Source organism: Tubulanus polymorphus, chromosome 2 (assembly GCF_964204645.1).
Source record: "Tubulanus polymorphus chromosome 2, tnTubPoly1.2, whole genome shotgun sequence".
In the NCBI taxonomy this organism is placed as follows: Eukaryota; Metazoa; Nemertea; class Palaeonemertea; order Tubulaniformes; family Tubulanidae; genus Tubulanus; species Tubulanus polymorphus.
Genome location: NC_134026.1, coordinates 29,932,075 through 29,953,760, shown reverse-complemented (window position 1 = coordinate 29,953,760; position 21,686 = coordinate 29,932,075). Strand labels below are relative to the sequence as shown.

Below are 21,686 nucleotides of genomic sequence, written 5' to 3'. Positions count from 1 at the left end.
TCGCGTTGCAATAACATTTCAGAGCAGTTTCCAGTTTGACAGCTGGTCATGTAATGAATAAAGCATCGTAAAAATTTATTTTTGGATGCAAATTTAATATAAACGTAATAGCTCACAAATATCTATGCCATTATATCTACCAGATGCTTTCACCATCAATACTGGCACACTATTGTGAACATTCTAAATTTAATATCTCTGTTAATGTTTATTTATTGGTGAAAAATGCACCAACTTTGTATGAAAAAGCAATGATTTTGCGAACGCTTAACGACAGTCATTCAACTGTACCGAGACGACTTCAAGACAATTTCTCAAATTACAGGTTCTTCAAAAAGAATCCCGACCATAAACGCCTGTTTAAGTCTAGTGACCCAAACTCGTCGGTGATGCGAAAACAAGGGGTGTTGACTTTTAAAAAGGTCGGAGAACTCGTTGCTGGACTTGAGAATGGGGAATTATTAGATTCTTTGCTGAATGGTCTTGCGACTTCACACAAACGGTACGGGATAACCCCCGCTCAAATGAAGGTAATATGTCACAAAGTAGTGACCTAGTGTCCGGAACCAAGTTGCACAGTCGTGACTGAAGTCCAAAAGTTGTTTTAAATCTTAATGTCGGTGTTGTTGTTAGATTGACTATTGAAAGATGTTGTGGCGATAATATTAAGAGAATCCCACAAATAAAGTCCGAAAATGTTTCCTTGAGCTAGGTTAGTTTTTCAACGTTTCGACTATAAACTAATAGCCACCTGCAGGAATACTGAGTTACAGAAGTTGTGAAATACACAATCCGGAGCGAAGGGACTGATCAAGTAAACTAAACATGGAAACAGTTATATTATTGCGGGACTCCCCTTATATCAATTATGTTGTTCTGGTTTTAGATCTAAGCAATGATTGTGCCCAGGTTTCATTCACTCATAAGATTATGAACAAGTTTTTTTTAATCCGTTTTAGACATTCGTTGACCCGATGAAATTCACCTTACAGACAGCATTAGGAGTGGAGTATGACGCTACTGCTCAGTCTGGCTGGGATAAAGTTCTAACGACTGTCGTCGCGAAAGTCGTCCCTAAGTTATAACTACTCGACAGTCTCATATATGATTTTATACAACTAATGCACCCACAGACCAAGAACCTATAAATTTTTTTTCTTATTTATGCTTAAACTATTCTAATTGCAACCATAATTATACTTGTGTGTAACCTATTCGTGTGATAAATAAATTCAAGTTGTGAATAAACATCATTATGGTAAGCTGAATATTAGCCAACGAAGGATTCGTCGATTTGGCCACGTTGTAGATTCTCTTCTTTCCGGTCAAACTATTGATGAACATGCGGAGAATATTGTTGTTAATTCTCATGTTTTGGGCGTCAGACGAAAACAGCGGAGCTTATTAGAAAAAATCATGAAAAATATTTCATCAGAGAAAGATCGGTCGGGGTCGCGCGCGGTACGCTTATCGTGTTTCAAAAGGATTGATGGACAGACGCCAGATGAACCATTCCAGTATAGTTAACTATAATACATTGTCTGCCGTGTAATCGCTGTGGAATAGTTCACTAATACCCTCAGTTTGACATGGTCTTTATAACAAACAACCAGTTCTAATGATATATCAGGTTACGGTATAATGATCTTAGATAAACCTAAATCTCTAAAATCTCTAAAGGCACATCCCTAAAACGCTTCGAAAAACCAAAGGCTTTTATCTACATATTTCGTGCTTTATCATAATTGAATTAAAATTCACGAAAGGTTATTTTCCCAGGACATTAGATTAATGGCTACTCGGGCAACTAAATAGAAAAAAAACACAAAACACTGGATATCAAAACTTTTACCGTTAAAAGTATAAAATTAGAGCAAAATACGCAGGAAGTATTCACTGGCGATGAAAGCCAGTGACATTTTCAAACTTAAACATTTTAGAAAAGATTTTCAGGTTGAATTTGTTTCAAAAAACAAAAGACACTGAAATAATTACAAATCATTCATAAAATTCAGATTTAAGAATCGATAATTTAAAGAGTAAGACGTAATAATCATGACCTGTGAACGACCTTTTTATTGGATATATCCTGAGCCAGCAATATCGTGGGTGTTTCATGCCATATCAATACTCACTGATGCTCAGCTAAAGAAAACGTTGCTCTTCTCTTTCTCTCTCCAGACAGATTTGATCATCATACACCCTGCCTTTTAGAAGAATAGGCGAAATCCTATGAATATTAGAAAGATTGCTCAGACACAGGGATATGGAAACAATAATTTGAGCAAATAAAAAATTCCCCTCAACTATTTCCTTAAGTATCTAGTCAAGAATCTTATAACGAGTCGACTTCCGTGCTCTGCGATTTTCTGCGCTTACAGTTGAAGTAGAGTTGTACAAAATGAATTAGTCGGGCAGTCACCCGGGTTGGATTGAGAGAGATGCCCAAAACTTAGCGCAAATTGAATCAATGCAGAACAACTGTGCGGTCGAGCCGAGGGGAGGTAGCATCTCGACTACTGTTTCTCTCTGCTGCTGACAAGTTGAAGATTCCGTCGCAATTTCTCGTCCATCTCGTAAACCGGTGACGTCATATCCGGTTACATCGCCGGTAAAGTTCGGGGGATTTATATAGCGAGAGAAAGAGCGGCGGTTTTCACGCGCGTTTTAGTCGTCTGTCGTTGAATAGTTCGCGGCGATTTATTCTCGGATTGATGGTGTCATAATTTCAAGGAAATACCGGGCGCAAGTGAGAAAGAAAAAGAGCGATCAGAGAGAGATACCAATTCATAATCGACGGACACCATAAACTGTAATATTTTAATCGGTAAGTGAAACCTAAATTACATTTGAACTTGAAAAAATAGTTTAAGAGTTTACTTCGTATATTCAAATATATAATAAAAAAGTTCACAGCGAAATAATAATAATATATCCTTTTTTCACAAAATATTCATTTTGCAAACATTTATTTAAACCAGAATGTCTTTCTATGAAGTGCAAAATATTTTGGAATTATTTTGATGTGATATTTTTTCGGTGGAAACAGAACAAAACAAACACATGATGAAACTGGTTGGATGTACATAATGTAATGACTTCCTCACTTTCTCCATGGAACAGGATCTGATATGAACGTGTAATTTACTCGTGGTTACATATTGATACTATCTGATCATATTGATTTACATATTATACCATCTATAAATCTATCACATCATTTAACTGAACATACGCGTCCAGTTCCTCTTAATCATTCTACCAGCCGCGACCGCCATTCATCGAGTATTTAGATCATCGAAATTCCAGTAAAATTAACAGAATAACGCGTGCATCTTATAAAATGCGATATTTATCAAATAACATCAAGCGGTTCATTCTAACTTTAGACTAGAATTTTACACAGGAATCTGGTGAACGTCAACTGCCACGATATTTTTGCTCGTTCATTCTAATCTAATCTAATCGAAAATTCGAAATGCACGCGCGACTTGTAGCTTTTCTTATGAGTCACAAAAAAACCCAAAAAATCAACCAAGTTCAATTCGTTGAATGAAAACATCACATATAGGGTAAGAGGGCTTCGACCCGCGCCTTTCATCAGATATGAGAAATATTATTATTCGCTCGCTAATGATGAGTTGTTGGACTGCTTACTTAGCCATCGATTATAACCCATTAACGTAAACGACAAGGCGACCAAGAGTTGGTCTGAGTTCTTGAAAATCACGGCATCTATAAGACGAAGTTGTGTGCGTTACTCGAGCCTCATTAGTCTTATTGTATAGAATACGGGTAATGATCAAACCAGACGAGTTAGTACGGCTGTTTTTAGCTTTAAGACGAACCGGAAAACTCAATTGCCGCCGAGGAAAAATACTGATGTCCCGTGTTAGTATAGAGTATAACAACAATTAGTACGAGATCAACTCACAGCTAGACGAGCACATTTTCAGATTTTAACTTATTATTTGAATGGTATTTCCTATATTTGCGCTTGACGTTCGTCGATGATAGGTACGTGCGACCGAACGGAGTGACCTTTTAGCCAAATAAAAGGAGAATTATTATAAAGTTGACGTTGTATTCATGATTAGCGAAATTCGCACCGAATGATATAAAGGCGTGATGGAAGGAATAATTCCATTTTAGAACTGTATGGTGACCATTTCCTGATGAAGGCGGATACTCTATTATACTCATCAGCACGTATCGAATTAGAGAATGATAGACGTTTGTCGTGAAAGTTTCGAGTTTTCGAGTTGAAATAGGTTCAGTCCGCAATGATCGTTCGTGTAAAAGCTACCCACTGAGACAGCCATAGTTATAGCGATCAAGTTCACTCATTAGTAGCAACTGCTACTGAATAGCAATTGAATACGTGGCCGGATAAATGTTCAACGCGGGACATAGATTTGGTATCGCTGTGGTCAATATCTTGGCGTGTCAAAGGAACGAGTCCACCATATATACGTGATAGTTGTAACAGTGGAGTGAAAACAGCGTAAAATACAAATAAACCCGTGTTTACTTAGTAAAACGTGGCACGATAAGGCGTGATACGGCCACGGGCGAGTCTCGTAACAACATAGCAATATCCTAGTCACTATCGTCGATGACAATAAATTATTCTGACCGTTACTAAATATCTCTAATATAAAATCCCACAAAATACGAAAGAAAAATGAGTCCACCGAAATGTTTCCTTGAGCTAATATTTTATTCCACGTTTCGACTTTATTCTAAAAGTCATCTTGACTAGATATAGTCGCCCAAGTATCGGCTCGAGGAAAATTTTCGGAATTTTATCATCTTTGCAACACTAACAAAGTGTTTCATTCAAGGTTACTGAATATCTCGGTAATTGGTTTCGTAAAATAATACAATAATTCATTGTCAATTTTTTTTCTGTTCTGTTTTCGGTTTCGTAATCAGATTTCTGCGGTTGATTTTAGCAGTTTAAGTTTTCGTATATTTTGCCGCTATAACACAATGTGCGTTGGTATTTTATTTATAACACATACGACGCGCGAAGTGCGATGATAGAAGATTTGTCGCCTGATACACACAACTGTCAAATAACGGCTCAAAAATATAATATACAGTTTCCAATATCTACCTGAATAAATCGCATTGCAATATCAGTAAAAGGTAATAGGAATAAGAATGAATTCAGTGTAGCGAATAAAGTCTATATCGCTTTACGCAGCTCCGTGATTTCCATTTTCTGCATCTGTTGTAGTTAATTGAAGTGTACGAAATGTAATTACTTTTCAGTTTGAACGAGGCGACACTTTTTTAATAATACGAACAATTTTAATCTCAACTAAAGAACAAACAGAATGAGAAGCATGAATTTCTACGATTTTCTGTAACGTTCGGTAATATATTTATCGATTCTTTCCGTTGACGATTGTGAAGAGGTCCTCGCTCTTCACTCTCTTTACATGATGAGATTGTGCCCACATTTGCTGAAAAATATTTCTACGATTTGCTATTTATGGGATAGAAATAAAAATTACGTAGAAACGTAACTTTTCGGCATGAACGCAGAACTTGAACTTGGTTAAAATGAATAATGAAACATAATGTGACACTTGTAATGTGACTTATTAAAGTAAATTGGAATCGATATGAACATTTTTATAGTTGACAAATATTTAGTTATGATTAAATTCTTAAATGATTTATATACAAAATTGTTTTCCAAATTCTTTGTATTTTCCATGTATCTTCATGTGATTAAACTGGATGATTACGGGGGGCGTCGGTTATCTTTCAGTAACTGGCGTCAATGATGCATTACTGAATTGAAAGTTATTGAGTGAAGTATTCTATAGCCGCACATACTCAGTACCCTTGTTTTCAGACCTTTTCAACAGAGCGCCAACGCATAAATTGAAGAACTTGGTTAAACAGCTCAGCGGTAACGCAGCCACATTGTCTAAAGCACTTAGTCAACAATTTGATATTTAAGAAGCGAATTTCGCCTTCATCAATTCTGATTAATCCGCACAAAAGTTTGATATCGATTGCTCCGAAAATTCTGGATGTAACCTTTCCTGGGGGCAATACGTACCGAATCATTACGCCTATTATATGTTTATTGATTTATATTATTATATTATAGTATTCATCAGAACAAAGCCAAGATAAACGATTTAACGCGCTTCCCAATCGAACACTCTTCAAATATCCCATTGAAGTATAGTTAAAACAGAACGTATTAAACTTATTTTCAAATTTAGTACTAAATAAACGCCCATGGCATGCCAGTCCACGAGGTTCCTCCGTACAAACCCCCTAAGCACACAAAGTTCATCAATATATTTAATTTTCATATCAATTCAAACAGATTATCATTAAGTTTATGATCTTATATTGAATCATATTCGTGTTTTCCCCAGAAGTGGTCATCGGGGTGAAACTGGTTAGCTTGTTCTGTTCGATTCGTTGGGTGGGCCAAGATCCCGATTTCAATGTGTTCTTTTTAGAAGAAAAATGTCTTTACAAATTTTTTGCTTAAAATGTTACAATCTTGTTGCCCGTACATATTCAGGATGAATTTTCCTAACACCCGAATACTCTCTATACTCGGGACGCCAAGCGACTGTGATTTGTGCTGTATACGCGTGACAGCTTTTACCATTGTTTCGAGCCAATCTTATCAGTTTTTTTCGACGAAGATAAAAGTTAACTAGTCCAGCCAGTCACCCTTGGCTCAAATCGGTATGGAAACATTTACTTTGCCGATAAGGATGATTAATACAATTAATCAAACGCGACAATGCTGATGCATGCCTGTGTCACCCGATACAACTGGGCAGTTGTAGTAGCGTTTATTCACGTTGTTTTATCACTTTGATATTGTAAATCAAGTGATCTTCGTGTTTTTTCCAGTTTTTGTTGCTGCTGTTCGCGTTTGTCGCTAATCGATTCAACGATGAACATTTCCTGCGGTTGTTATCATTACATGAGTTCTAATACCTCGCATTTACCATTCACACATTCACCATACTTTCTTCAATTTTCATTGCCAAGCCTTCACTTCACACACGAGTTTGGGGCATTCTGTAGTTAGTCATATATATTTCATCGGCTCATTTAAAAAAAGTGATGACCAGAACTTTACATATCTAATCGCAAGCGAACTACCGAATGAACGATATCAAACGTTAGACATTTTATACGCGCACTTACAAAAAACTGATCGTCCACGCTTCATGTGATCAGAACATCATCTGAGCCATTGACGATGATTGAAAATGAACTACAAACACACATACGACATTATCATTATCAGCACGGAGACGGTGTTTCCATCTGCATTTATGAAATTAACACGATATCGTGACGATTACAAATCTACGTCGCCCCCAAAATCCGGTCAGTCTAATGAATGAATGCTAGTAAGACTGCGGGTTCGTGATTCCTTTTATATTATTAAAACTAACCTATCGTCGTTCCCTTGCCCAATATGAAGTCATCGTAACCCAAATATTTTTTTCAAAGTCATATCATAACTCCGTTATGGTCACATGACATCATTCGGTTAGCCTTTTAGAGGGTGTTTGAGCTGATGAGAGGAGCAAATATAAGAAGGATAATCCGCAATAACCGACGATGAATATTGAGTCTTTACGCCGAGCATCAATGGTCATTTCCCTCGTGTCCATCTGCAGATCCAATTATCCTACAGAGTAACGTCAACTATTTCATTATTACTATTACTGCGCTTCAGTACAGAATTATGTACATACACATATCCCACCGTGTAACGTATCTGTTCAGAAAAAAAACACTCAGCAATTGTGTGAAGACACACACATAGTAATTGTCCGTTTTTGGTTTGGTCACTTTGGTCATTTCTTTCGCACATTTTTGTGAGGAGCCTCTTACAATTTCTCTACACGTATGAGCTTTGCTGTTTGCCTGCCTACGTAATAAGATTAAAAGGATTAAAAGCCTTTAACTTTATCTAAAACATGAAGTTATCAAAAACCGACGAGGGTGTAGCCATCATCGATCTGTTCTTGATAAAGCTGAAATTATGTATGCTTTAATGATGACACTAAGCGCCACATAGTTCAGTATGTCTACGTATATACATAGAACTGGCTTAAAACCTCCTCAGAATTTGTGACAATCACTCAAACCTATATTTACATGAGACATACCGGGTAGCGCACCTCGCACTTTGTATAACACAGAATCAGGCATGTGGTCACAGCTATCCTTACTTAAAACCCACGTAACCGTCAATTAAGGAAATTTGTTTCCTGTTAACGAGAGAGTTAGTTTCGTGATTCGACCGAAAAAGCAACGATCGAAAACGTGTATGAAAAGGCATTTTCCCGAAGGCTCACTGGCCGGAAGATGCTGAACCAGTGGTGTGCGTTTTAAACATCGATTCAATAATTTTCGTCGTAATTTTATTTCCCCGAGACGCGTGGTATGGGGTATTCTTTGAAAATAGCCTGTCACTTCACTGCGGTTAATGTTCGATGGTCACGCAGCTTTAGACTCCGAGACCCTTTAATAGACATCGCTCACACGTTCACCTTTCCTAACAAGATGTACGTACAGATATTACAAAATCAGCACACATGGTGCTGTCATATATACGCAATCATCGAGAAATTTCCATCTGAAAATACGATGAATGATTATTAAATCTCCATTTCAAATGTTGACTAAGGTAATTTGATATTTCCATCAGATGTAGATATAAAATTGTAGTAGAAGATACGATGTAATTTGAAACTGACATTATCTTCGCAGTATCTGCACATTTACTAGTAATTATACTTAAAAGTCACTTTAGGTCAATGCTGCCAACTCTATTTATACCCGTTGGTTAATTTTTAGCTAATAAATCACTGGGGGTTTGATTTAACGATGAATTAATCGCCATTGATTACTGGCAATTAATCAAAATAAATTAAAGTTACAAAAAATTCAGAGAACAAAAGACGTTATTGGTGTATACCGCTCGTAACATGTGGTAATCTCCAAACGAATCGAGTCTGGGGTGTTCAGAATTTCATTAGTCTTTCATGAAGAAGTTCTTGCATCAGGAGGGAGTGCAATAAATTCGATAAATATGAAGTATATCGAATCAGTAAATATTCACCGCGTTCTTTATGTTTTGATCGGACTAAAAATCGTCTTGAACGTCGAATACCCAGGTTCTTTACGATTGATATTTTCAGCACGTGGTTTAAAGGCTCCATACATGTGCTACAGTTTATCTTAGGGCAAACACATACTGAAACAGCAATAAAACGACAGTATGATGTTCCGTGTGAAATGTAATCTTTTTGACTGGTGATTATTTCCTCCTAAGGGTCGACGCCAGTGGGACCTTTACAGTTTACACAAATAGACCATAAACATATTGATACACGCTCTCCCACCTTCCCGTTACAAAATGACGAACAACATTTCATAATCTGGACCCGATTCAACAGTTAAACTTTGAAATCAGCTGTTTAACTCTAGAGTCAAACATAACACACATCTGGTTCCAGTAGTTTACGCTATTTCCGGAGGATCCAAATTGTTCATGTCGTAGAAATCAATAAGGAAGCAAAAAATGTCTAAAAATGTAGCTCCTTGTCCACTCCTTACCCAGGCAGGCAATATTTAATCCCTACACTCCTAACGTCTTAAAACATTTGGCGCACGTTGCTTCCAATCTGTTGCCTCCTGCCTTTGTGGAACTCTTTGGATTCAGAGATTCTCGGAAAATCAGTATTTTTCACATCAGTCTCATTTAGTAAAAGAGATTTTTACTGTTTTCGCTTTTCTCTGAACTCTTTACCCACGATCCACATCGAGATATGTAACATTACGTCACAGTGACGTCGTCGTTGCTATATATTTGAATGAATAATTGAATTATTTATTTCAATCGTCACACATGTTCATTCGTCACGCAGAATATAACATCAGGGGTTTCGGTAAACTATAACGTGACATTGAAGGAGTTCACTGGTTATTGTATAATACAGAAAAAGCCCCGGTGATTCTCGCAATATCAACGATTCGCAAGACGCTGGTTTTACTTGTACAGAAGGGCATCATTAATATTAGTGACTGTCAGATTAACCGACCTGACATCATAGTTCTAAACACTATGTATCATAATCTTAAACAGGGACTAGAATAACATTTATTTCACATACAATTCAACTAGCGAGTCTTATTCGCGGATATTCATAAAGAAAACTCTATATGCTCAGGACAAATGTTTCACAAATAATAGATATTGAAAACAAAATACGTAGGCGATGCAATGAAAATATCATAAATCTCAAATGACATAAAGAGATATTAGTGAACTAGAAGAGACAGTTATACTAGTGAGTGTTGGTGGCTCAAAGTCTTTCATTATCTCTAACTGTATCTACTTCAGAATGAAATGTCTTGATAAAATTATGTTCTGGTGGCAGTACTGAGACTATGATTTGCCCGGGGTAGATCGCATTAAACTCGTTAATTTCAGCGGTTTATTCTAAAAATGAGTTGCGCGGCTCTCAGTATACCATCAGGTATCTGTAACTCGAATGTTATTTGCTTGGAAGCGTTTAACTTAATTCTCAGATAATGCGATTCCCTGCTAGCACCCTCGCATCCAGCAGACACACCTTCAATTTAAACCTTTTCTAAATTTCTCCCGATTTTTAAAGCCGTTTCGTGATGCTTTCAAGCCACGTACTCTTTAACGACGACGTCTTCCTACTGTTTCTCAGACGTATACGCACTTTTAAAAACAGCCTTTACAATATCGCTCGTAATTAGCTATCATAATTTCATTATTGAATGATATATTAGAGATGATGGCTCAATAAAATAACATGATCGCGTGTACAGTGAAGACTCGATACGTTGAAGCGAGGTCAGTGACAAAAAGTGCTTTACTTTATAGGCGTAATTTGCTTTTAATTAGCACACACCCCGGGGCACCGGTATAATATCATCATCATAGCCTTCGTGTCGAACAGTCCCTGTTTCCAACAAAAAATATCAAATAAGAAAAAATTGTTGAAAACTTATTACGGACCGAGACAAACTTTCACGATGCGTAATTCCGCCAGGATAATGGCTCCTGCTGCAAATTGGGATACGTTTAGAGACTATCCCCTAAACTTATCATAAACGAGTCGTTTGAATATCTAAGCCTTTACACTTTATAGATTAGGGAAACTATGGACAATAAAACACTAATTTATGGAGATTATTCGTTTTTCTGTGCGTTACCTTAATGACAGTTCGTCATCTCGTTTGTTAAATGAGATACGATAGAATCAACATAGAGCGACACATTCCCACTTATTCTCACTACTTCATTAACTTTCCCATCTATATCATGTCTCGTGTAGAGATTTCAATACATTGATAATACATATTAATTCGGATCTTAAGTGGAAAAGTACACTAATCTGAGACGAATGGCTGAATATTTAGTATTCTTACGGGAGTTAGCTAATGACTGCTGAGGCCTAATATAGCCAGATTTACCGCGAATTGAGGTAAAGCGCTAACTAATTGCTACCATTCACTGCGGACTCGATTTCCAACAGTCTGACCGTGCAATGCGCATATAAAGCTTCTATTCGGAAACAAATGAACCTTACATTCAAAGAGAATTTGTCTGAATAAGGAGTTTTTTTTTTAGAAATGCCTTCTATTAATTCAACCACTCTCTACTAGAATTAGGCATTCAGTCTAAAAGTGTTGGTGACGTAAACTCGAATAAATCTGATGAAGAATTTCTTTGATAAGTGTTTCATCATTCTGATGATCATTTCACGAATACATTTCTATATAGCATACGACAGGTTTTTTCCCGTTTTCATGTATTTGATCACTGAATATGGTTGCTTAGTAGGAACATGATGCATTATCTATTTTTTGTTGCCGATAAATAAGAAGAAAATTTGCATCCTCTAAAAACCATTTGATTAACGACAACTTCATTAATTTCAAATCAAACCGAAAAATACATATGTAAAATAAATCGTGTATCATTCAGTGGTAAAAGAGCAAACTTAACGTAGCGTTCAGTATTTCCTGTTCACTGATGTTTCTGGTCATGCATCAATTAAGACAAGGGCTCTTGTCACTTGGTGATGATAGGAACTCAACGACAAATCATTATTGATGTTGAACCGTCTAGCACAACGCCCAAAACCACGAGTAAAACCGACTGAATGAAATAACTGCTACAGTGAATGTGGTGTGTCTAGAATATATTTGATATGTTAGCAGTTTGATGTGAAATTGCTTAAGTGATAGATACGTATAGGTACTTGTATAAAATGTAGGCTAACCCCAGGTGAATATCGAAATGTGTCATCACATCTCTACCTAATGGATTCTCTTCATACATATTTCTTCAGCCAGGTGAAAAATAATGGAACAACTACTTTCGTAGTGCATAAACAACTGTAATCTTTCATCGGATCAGCAACTCAACATTCAGTAACCTGTAAATAATAGGATGGATGTCCACTAAATATCACACAACGATCTATATGCCTATATACATGTATAGAGATAGCTGTGCTGTTGATTTATTTAGTTCATTATCGGCCCATTTTCTGCTCATATGGACTGTATCCAGGAATTATGTTGGAAGGCGTCCGGCCAAAAGTAATGAAAACCTGCCACGTCGATGTACAAAATATCATTAGTGGACCGGGTGCTTAACGAAGACTTGATGTGTGCTAAAGATGTTAACTATTCCTGTTAAGGTCAAACATCACCGACTTGCCATACTAGACTGTAAGTCCGAAGCCCGCTGTCGATATTAGACCACAAACTTCTTTCGAAATTCCTATTCAAACCATTCTAAGTGGATCTCATTGCAACAAATCTACGTCGCAAGTATCTATGTGTTTAACAGCAGTAGCGTTTGACGTCAATTATGCTTGCGCCTAATCAATATTCACTACTTACTTAATTAATATTTCTGAATGTATTCAAATCAACAACTGATTTACTGTGTATCGGCGGCAGCATAGCCCCCGTAACCTATTACTGAGTCAAACATCACGCTTCATCACATGCAACTGGGACTCGTTATAAAGGCTTAATATTCTTAGTCCAATCGCATTTCCTTCTGTCGTCGGAACATTTTCAGATTCGAAATCTTTGGTCACTGTTGCAAATATTACCATTTAAAAGTACAAAATTCCCGTGGCTATAGAAAATCTGATTCCAGAGAAAATAATTATCTGATTATTTGTCATTCACGACGGCTTATGATATTACAGAAGGTTACTTGCCTCGAGGAATTCATATGGCTTTTTTGAGTCAAAGAAGCCCCCGCATTGGTTAAATTCAGAATTCCTAGAAGCAGCGCTTACAACATGTGACGTGATACCATCCATAATATCGTTAAAACATATCTATGTTAGATACGCTATTGTGATCCTTCTTTACCCTCTGGCCAACCTGTAAGGCCAAGGTATAACAGGTTATATTCAAATGCAGATTCAACAAACAACTGAACTCATTCTGCAATTAGTAAAAAAGAAAGACTCTAATCCCCGTGCCGCAAGCTACCCCACTAGATGGCGTGCGCATCAATAGGACTAGATCAAAATTTACTTCATTTTCAATGTTAGTTTCATCTAGATTTTTAGCCTCCCACATTAGAAATTACACAAATTGTGACTCTAGATAAACTCACATTATTCTTTAGGATTCATAGCGCGCGATTTTAATTCATCATTCATAGAATTTGAGTAATTTCAGAAGAAAGTCGGCATCGTTGTCCGAATGCACACTAGCGATCCTGGTTGATCCTCGCTTGCTACAGTCGACCGTAGAACCAATAAAATAGTCATAGCGTTTAATCAAAGGGTATATTGTTTGTTGATACTGAGTGAAAGATGCAACTGTTAGGATAGAATAATTCCGCCTATTTCTAAACTGGTAAGACTTATCCGTAAATGTAATTGTATATAGACACGTATTTCATTCCAAACCATTTGAATCATATAAATTACTTTCTAATTTGCGCATTTGTACATGTACGTATACATCTAATGGGGATTATCTATTTCATCTAACACATCTACAGTGTTTTTTTCTGCCGCAGACAACTTGAATTTATTCATCAATTATGAATCAAATAACGCCGATAAAGCAACCTGGAACCGGAAGCACGGCGTCACTATTTAATAGATTTTGTCGTTTTGAAATTTACGCAAACATTATATATGAGACGGATTGGACATTTTGGAAAAATTTCTACAGAAATACAAGGCAGTGATTTGACTAAGTCTAAACGTTTCCCGTCATCAAGTTCTATCAGCTTACAAACCAAACTTTGGTTCACCGCGCTAGATCAAGCGGAGGGTCCCATTTTATTTTTCGTCGGTAGATAATTCAGTTTGTGAGATACAGCTTGTTTTTGCTGCCCGGGCTTATTTAACGATTCTATCGGGTTACACATAGTCTAACAGACAATCTGTAATGAACCATCGTTTAGGGAATTTTACAGACAGTTAGCTCATGATCAGTGGTTACATGCGTTTTTGGCAATGCCCAGATATATACAGCCTCAATCGGCTACACATTGACAGCGCGTGCATATACCCGTGACTTCTTTCTTCTCGAGTAACTTTTATGAATTGATTTATTTTCTATTAAGCAAAAGTAAATTCTGTAGCTCTTCATTAAAATTTGATTAGGATGAAAACATTGAAAATAGGACTGTGCAACTGAAACAAGAATATTCAAAATTGAGAGGCATACACCGTGTTATAGATTTGAAATTATATAGTTATTTTCTCGTTGGTCGGGGTGAACCTCGCGTGATTACCAATTTGTCGTTTCAAATCATTCTCTCGATCGTCCTTTTGTTCGATTTATTGATAAATCGTTTGTTTTCACTCAATCCGACGGGAGTTGGCCGGTGGAAGGCAATATAATGAATCATAAGTCATTATCAGTATCGGGAATCAATGAGTAGATGTATTCACGAAATGGAAGAAAATATTTTTATTTGTGGTAGAAGTCGGTACCGAGGTTGAAGCTGGCTAATTGTACGACGAGCGTCAAACTCGCATCGGCGGGTTAAAAAAAACAGGTATCGATCTAGCTTTCAACTCTTTTATAGACTCAACACCCGCTCAAAATCATTTATTATTTTGCTGTCGGTAGGCTCCTTCGATTCTACAGGCGTGTCAATACTATCTCAATTCAAAGATACTAAAATCAATAAAATATACTTCTGATATCGTATACTTTAGGAAATATCTAAATCTATTTTAGTTATCAGCAAAACTCTATATAAACACAATGGGTATGTAATAATTATGCATAATATGGCTTATTTAATATGCCACGGATCGACAGAACCGGTCCGACAGTTTAAACTATCGCTGGACCATCGATACATTTCGCCACTCAAAGATTCTCTTAATACGTTCTCTGACAATCGCAAATCTTTTGATTTACCTCCTGGCCAAAGCCCAATTACTACTTTATACCCAAATTTGTTTCAAACATCATTAGACCGCACCAAACGCGAGGTACCGCCTTAAATTGTATTGCCAGGCAATTTCTGGCGTCTCGTTAGAAGCTATAGTTATTCACGTTGTTTCTATGACCAGCAGGACTGGGACGAGGCATGATGGGAAAGCATTAATATTTCGCCTTTTCGACGCCGTCATGTTAATTTCCTTCGAAAACATTCCGCTACGGAAAGAGTTCGTATCAATTCTAATACATAAAAAGATATCGCAAACAATGGCGGAATCCGGTTTAAAATATCTCCTAGCTGTTAATGAAAGAAAATTCAGTATTTTCTATTTCCGCTCTCTTACTATCGAGAGTCGATCTGGAATAAAATGAGAGCGATATTTCACGGTAACTGCAGACACTTCATATCTCAGTTCTTCCAGCCGCCGCATAACTAAATTTGTTCGTTCCAATAAAAAGTGTTGACCTTCATTTATAGTTCATCGCTTGAGATTTTCTCCATAGTCCGTGTTATGTGTGATTCAATGACTGCGCAAGAGACAGAGACAATCAGACAATCAGACAATCCATATCGCATGCAATTTATAACAATAAACGTCATCTCGAAGGAATACTGCATGTCCATAAAACATTGCTTCTGTTACAGGTGGACTTAGTTTCTATTCGTTTTCAAATAAAAAGATGTTAGATTTTCAATTGAATATATATCATAATAATGTTTGTTCATATTTCAGCTTTTGAGTGAAAAAGGAAAATTGTAACGGAACTGATCTGCAGTCGTGGAGCAATGTTGGTACAGACATATTTATGTTTATTAGTAGCAGTGACTAGTACATTGTCTCAAGTTTTATTTGAAGAGGTAAGAAAGAAAACCAATCAGGTTATCGTAAATGTATTTTTCTTTTATCACAAGTAATATGTGAAGACTAGCAACTTATATCTAGAGTTCGTGTTGTTCACAAAAACGACTATACTAGGTTATAAGACTTACTCAATAGAAAGTAACCTTTCCTTAACTATTTTAACCGTTAGAATGAGTTTTTTCATATTAATAGTTTTTGTAGATAGGACAGAGGTCTGATTGATTAGATAAGATTGCATGAACTCGAGAAACCATTTGTTATCAAAAGTTATTTTCTAAAAAAATTTTCAGGAAATTCCGCAGACGACAACTCTACGGGACGATAGCAGAGAGGTAGACACGTTTGATCTAATACAAAAAGTCAATCAACACGTACAAGATAACGATAGGACTCGATCCAAGCGCCCGTTTTGTAATTCGTTTTATGGCTGCGGTAACGGTCAGTATGGAAAAAGAAAACGGACAAGTAGCGAGAATAAAAAACTGTTAATATCGCGAGCGATTGCGCGAGTGATGTCTCCATCGTCATCGAGATCATCGTCGATAGACGCGACAAAAACGAAGAAGAAACGAGCATTCTGTAACGCGTTTTACGGCTGCGGTAATGGCGCCAGCAAACGTTCAAACACCGAGCGAAATATTCGCAAAATGATTAAATTATTGGAGGCTAGTCGTGCGCAACCGGTCGCCAGAAAACGGCCGTTCTGTAACGCGTTTCACGGGTGCGCGAACGGGGGAGGCAAGAGAGAAGTGGACATCAGTAGTGGAAGTTCTGACGAAAGCTTGGAACGAATGAACAATAATGTTATTAAAGCTAATCTCCTGAGAAATCTATGGGGAAACAGAGCCTTCGAGAGCACGATGGTATGAAACATTTATTTCTCTTATATCGGCCCAATAAAATCAACACTCCTAGTGAAATTCCTACATAACGATCACGTATCATTGACCATTACAGGCATCATCAAAAAGGTTCAAAATATTGAAAATTGGTGAATATATGTTTTTTGAGTCAATATCACCTTTTATAAATCTAAGTAATCATAAAAGCTCTAGAGAGGTAGTCGTTGTTCCGAATCAAGGATGGTGGGCCAGGCTTGGGGGTTACCAGGTGGGGGTAATACGATATCGTCTGATATTCAGATTAATGCAAACTTAAATTTTTACAGGAAAATCATCGCCGCGGAATGGAATTGAACCCTCGTCGCAGAAAATAACCAGTAACATGACGGTAAGCGATTCAACGTTGTGTAATGATTGAATTGCGGGTCTGATACAAATTCGAATGTGTTTCTAATTCGGAATTTTCGAGAATTTGATATCGTTTGAATTTGTATTGTAGGAATCGGTTCACAGGCCGTTTATAGTGTACATAAATTACCCGCAGTCAAACAATGATGAATGTCGTGAAACAACAAGGACATGTTCCGAGGATGCTGTGCGCAACTTTTAGAATATTGCTGAAGAATTATAAAATCGTTTGTGTTTTTGTTAATATTTTCCGATGGATGAGCAAAACGCGAATATCACAAATATATCTACGATGCGTCAGAGAAACGACAATAATCTTTATCCCCGCATGTGCCATCTATACGGTTTATATGTTTCCACATGTATTAAATAAGATCCCGTTTCTAATCGCAATAAATCGATCGATGATTAATTGCTAATCAGCTTCTGTATCATGTATCTAACGCATTACGTAATCAAACCGAGAAGGTGTATTAGATGATCCATTGCAACGTTGCAAACTTGTCAAACACGATCCAGTTCATTTCTAATAACATGTACACCGAAGAATTCGTTTTGATAATTTGAACACAGTGTTCGCGCCGGCGTCGCTTATAGATTGCTTTGTATTCATAGAGTATCAACTGTTATTTTGCTATTGATATTAAACCAATCAGTGATCTCAATACCAATTGTAAAAAAAGTCATTCAAAACAAGAATTTAAATTCGTTCATCAAAATCCAAGAATGTAATTTGTGGAGAAAATAATAATTATTGCGCGTCATTGTTGACTGTAATTTTGAAATTATTTCTATTGTCTTATTTCATTATAATACCTGCTCATTATTGTGTGACGCTGATGTATCACCAAACTACTCGTTTTGAAATGAAAATAATGTTACAAAACTGTGTAAACAGTTGAAACCCGGACGGCAGCTTTCTTCTTTTATCGGCAAAACACGTCAAAACTGATCCACACCGGTGGTTTATCAAATTTCATCGTTTCCAAGGTTTCCAATTGAATTTCCCGATTCTCAGCTGATATCAATGAGGAACAAATTGGTCCTGTAAGTTTGTTGATGGCGAGTTTGATTGAGAGTTGTCGTATATTTAGTTTTGTCCGCATCACGAGTAGCGTTCGTTGATTTGACCTAATCAACGTAAATGCAACGTCTCGTTCGGTTTGTTTGTGTAAAGCTTCATGCACTTAAACGTCGATTGTGACTGAATCCTTCGCTTGAATGATGTCGCTGTTCAGCCGTGGATCGACGTGTCATCATTTTGATTCTTTTATTGCGGTTTCAGAAGCTGTCTATGATTTGGTGGCGAGACGTTCTTTTTTTTATCGAGAGCCTGAGGCCAGAATCAAAGAGAGGAAAACTGCGTTTGTCATATATAATATCGAGTTGTGAAAAGATCAGTTAATTATATTTACGTCGTTTGATAATGATTGCCCGATACGCCGTAAAGTAAGCGCATCTACCCGATGGCAGATTCAAACATGCACCCAGCCGACTAGATGCATGTAAAATGACAGGTGAATCCTCGCTTAGATAGATCTAGAATTATTAAGCCATTTGGTTAAAATCAAGATATGTATTTGTTGCAGTGAAAGAAATAAAATTCGGTAACTTGGTTTGTTTAATGCAATAGGTTCATGGATGATATCGAGCTTTCTCGCTCTTCTAACATCCACGAGGCGATTTTTTTCACAAGAGGTTTCTGCCATCCAGTTTTGCTTGTCGTGCGCATGTTCTCCATCCTACGGAATACCTGCGGGACAACGTCACTCGTTATTCGCTATAAATGCTTCGCACATGCGCATATACATCGATAGACCGAGACTGGTTGCCGGTCTCTATCTTCTAGGCAACCAGTCTACGACACTATCTTTTAATTTTAACACAAAAGTTCAAGGAAAATAAACTTTCGGACCAAAAAGTGCTATCACGGTATACTGGGTACCCCCTTCAAAGGCAAAGTTTTCTATTCAGGACTCTGCTTCTGCATATAAAAATCAAACCGATCATCAGTGGACATTATATCAAATTAGCGGGACCCGGGGTGGTGAAATTTATATGCCGTCAAAAAATATTGCCGAGGAATCTCGATGGGCGTTTTAAATTTTAGACCGTATTGGGCAATACGGCTAATACGGTCTGGATCCGCCCCTGATGGCTATAGTGACAATCAAAAAGATTGCTAATTTCGTAATACTCTTCGGCAGCTCAACAGTCGCTTCTAACCGGTCAACAAGTGTCAGCGTGTCCGGTTTAAAGTGGTAAGCTGTATTGCCATTGATATAATTGCATTATCATGGGGGATATTGGGTTGAAAAAAGTGGTGGATTGCAAGATAATAAAAAACCGCTGACTGGTGAACTAACAAAGTTCAAAGTAGCCAATTAAATAAACAAAGAATTTCAAACAATTTTATTCTCATACAACAATTACCGGTATGCAAAATGCCAGGTTCGAGGAATTATAATGTAAGTTCCTCAAACACGTGGACTGATTTCAAAAACAATCCAATCATGGACGTATAAACTATAAACTAGAGTTTATACATCCATGGTCCAACCATATAGACTATAAAACAAAAACGTCTATGGCCCAACCATGGACTCTTAAACTGTAAGAGTCCATGGCTCCCCGCACTAAAACCAGAGATAAACCTGGCCATATACTCTGGAAAGCGTAAGATTTTAAGTAATCAATCTGATTTACATTTTTACTCCTAAAAGTTGACCCGGCCGGCAGATTATTAATTTGACAGTTCATGATGTCACCGGGCATAGGTGACACTTGGCTATTTCATGAAATATGAAGCATTCAATCATATCAACTATTCAAATAATGTAAGAGAGATTTAGGATATTCTGTTTATACAAATAAATTGCATACCATATCTCCAACATATAAACATTAAAACTGAACATAAAACAACAATTTCACTCTCTCAAATAATCAATCTCCAATTTCATTTCATTAACATTATTTTTATAAGAAAATTTTGCAAACTTTGCTTTGTATTCGAGGAATTTGTAAGTTCTTCGTTAACAAGTGAACTGTATTCGAAAAACAGTTCAACATAAAAGCATTAAAACTAATAAAACCTACAGATTCATTCTGGAAAGCTTGAGATTAACTAATCAATCTTTATTTTCATTTTCATTAACATTATTTTACAAGATAACTAGAGTTTTTCCAACTTAGCCTGAGATTTTCAAACATCATCAACGTTTTCTCCACATTGGTACGTTTAATGCAAAGTATTTGGAAGGTACTTTAATAAAGATATATTGAGTAACATCATATAGATATTGTTCAACTATCCACTTGAATATAGCTAGGTAAAATTACAAACAACTGATTGCTGAGATATCTAGAATTATCTATAACTTTTTTCGATACTTGAAATGCTTCTTGCGCAGATTTGAATCAGGCCCATATATATATGCACCATGCACATGGTCTAAGCACTGCCAGCTGGCTAGTACAGGATCCTCCATAACCATATAGTGCACGTAAAACCTGTCCAACATCATATGTAGGAGTTATGAAAAATAAATATACTATATATAGCCATTGTAAAACCGACAATCAAAACAGGACAATTTACTAATCAACACTGTTGATAAATCCTCATTTATAAAAAGAAACTGCTCCTCTTTATTCGATAGGACCTAAGTTTGATAGTTGATATAAACTTAACTAAACAATTGAAAAGTTTGACCATGAATAATGAACACGTATGTGTCATTTTATTCTCATGACAAAAACCTTGCTCAATGACAGGAATGACTCGAGGAACTATCATGTAAGTTCCTAGTTAACTTTACTTTACTTTACTTTATTTACGATAAACTCAGGTCATTTACATGACAATTAGAGCGTAATACAAGAAAATTACAAGAAAAACCAAAAACAAATGAACTGTATTGAAAAACAGTGTAACATAAAAGCTTTCAAACTAGAGACAAATCCTACAAAGTCATCCTAAGCTTAGTATTAACTTAACGTTCTAAATTTCATTTTCATTAACATCATTTTTACTGGACAACTAGAATTTTCGCTGCTGGATATATACATTGTG

General features: G+C 36.7%; 1 protein-coding gene across 1 annotated transcript; it reads left to right on the top strand.

Moving 5' to 3' along the window:
- The first annotated feature begins 2,646 nt into the window (after positions 1-2,646).
- LOC141900359 (uncharacterized) lies at positions 2,647-18,344 on the top strand. Its single transcript, XM_074787217.1, has 5 exons — positions 2,647-2,827; positions 16,233-16,357; positions 16,652-17,224; positions 17,530-17,591; positions 17,703-18,344. The coding sequence occupies exons 2-4, from the start codon at positions 16,286-16,288 to the stop codon at positions 17,575-17,577; spliced, it is 693 nt and encodes a 230-aa protein (XP_074643318.1). The 5' UTR covers positions 2,647-2,827; positions 16,233-16,285; the 3' UTR covers positions 17,578-17,591; positions 17,703-18,344.
- Positions 18,345-21,686: the final 3,342 nt, after the last annotated feature.

Excerpts from the sequence above, each read along its gene's own strand:
- LOC141900359 (XM_074787217.1), top strand. The coding sequence starts at position 16,286 with ATGTTGGTACAGACATATTTATGTTTATTAGTAGCAGTGACTAGTACA. Across the intron at positions 16,358-16,651 it reads CTCAAGTTTTATTTGAAGAG|GAAATTCCGCAGACGACAAC; the intron begins GTAAGAAAGAAA and ends AAAAATTTTCAG. Across the intron at positions 17,225-17,529 it reads GAGCCTTCGAGAGCACGATG|GAAAATCATCGCCGCGGAAT; the intron begins GTATGAAACATT and ends AAATTTTTACAG.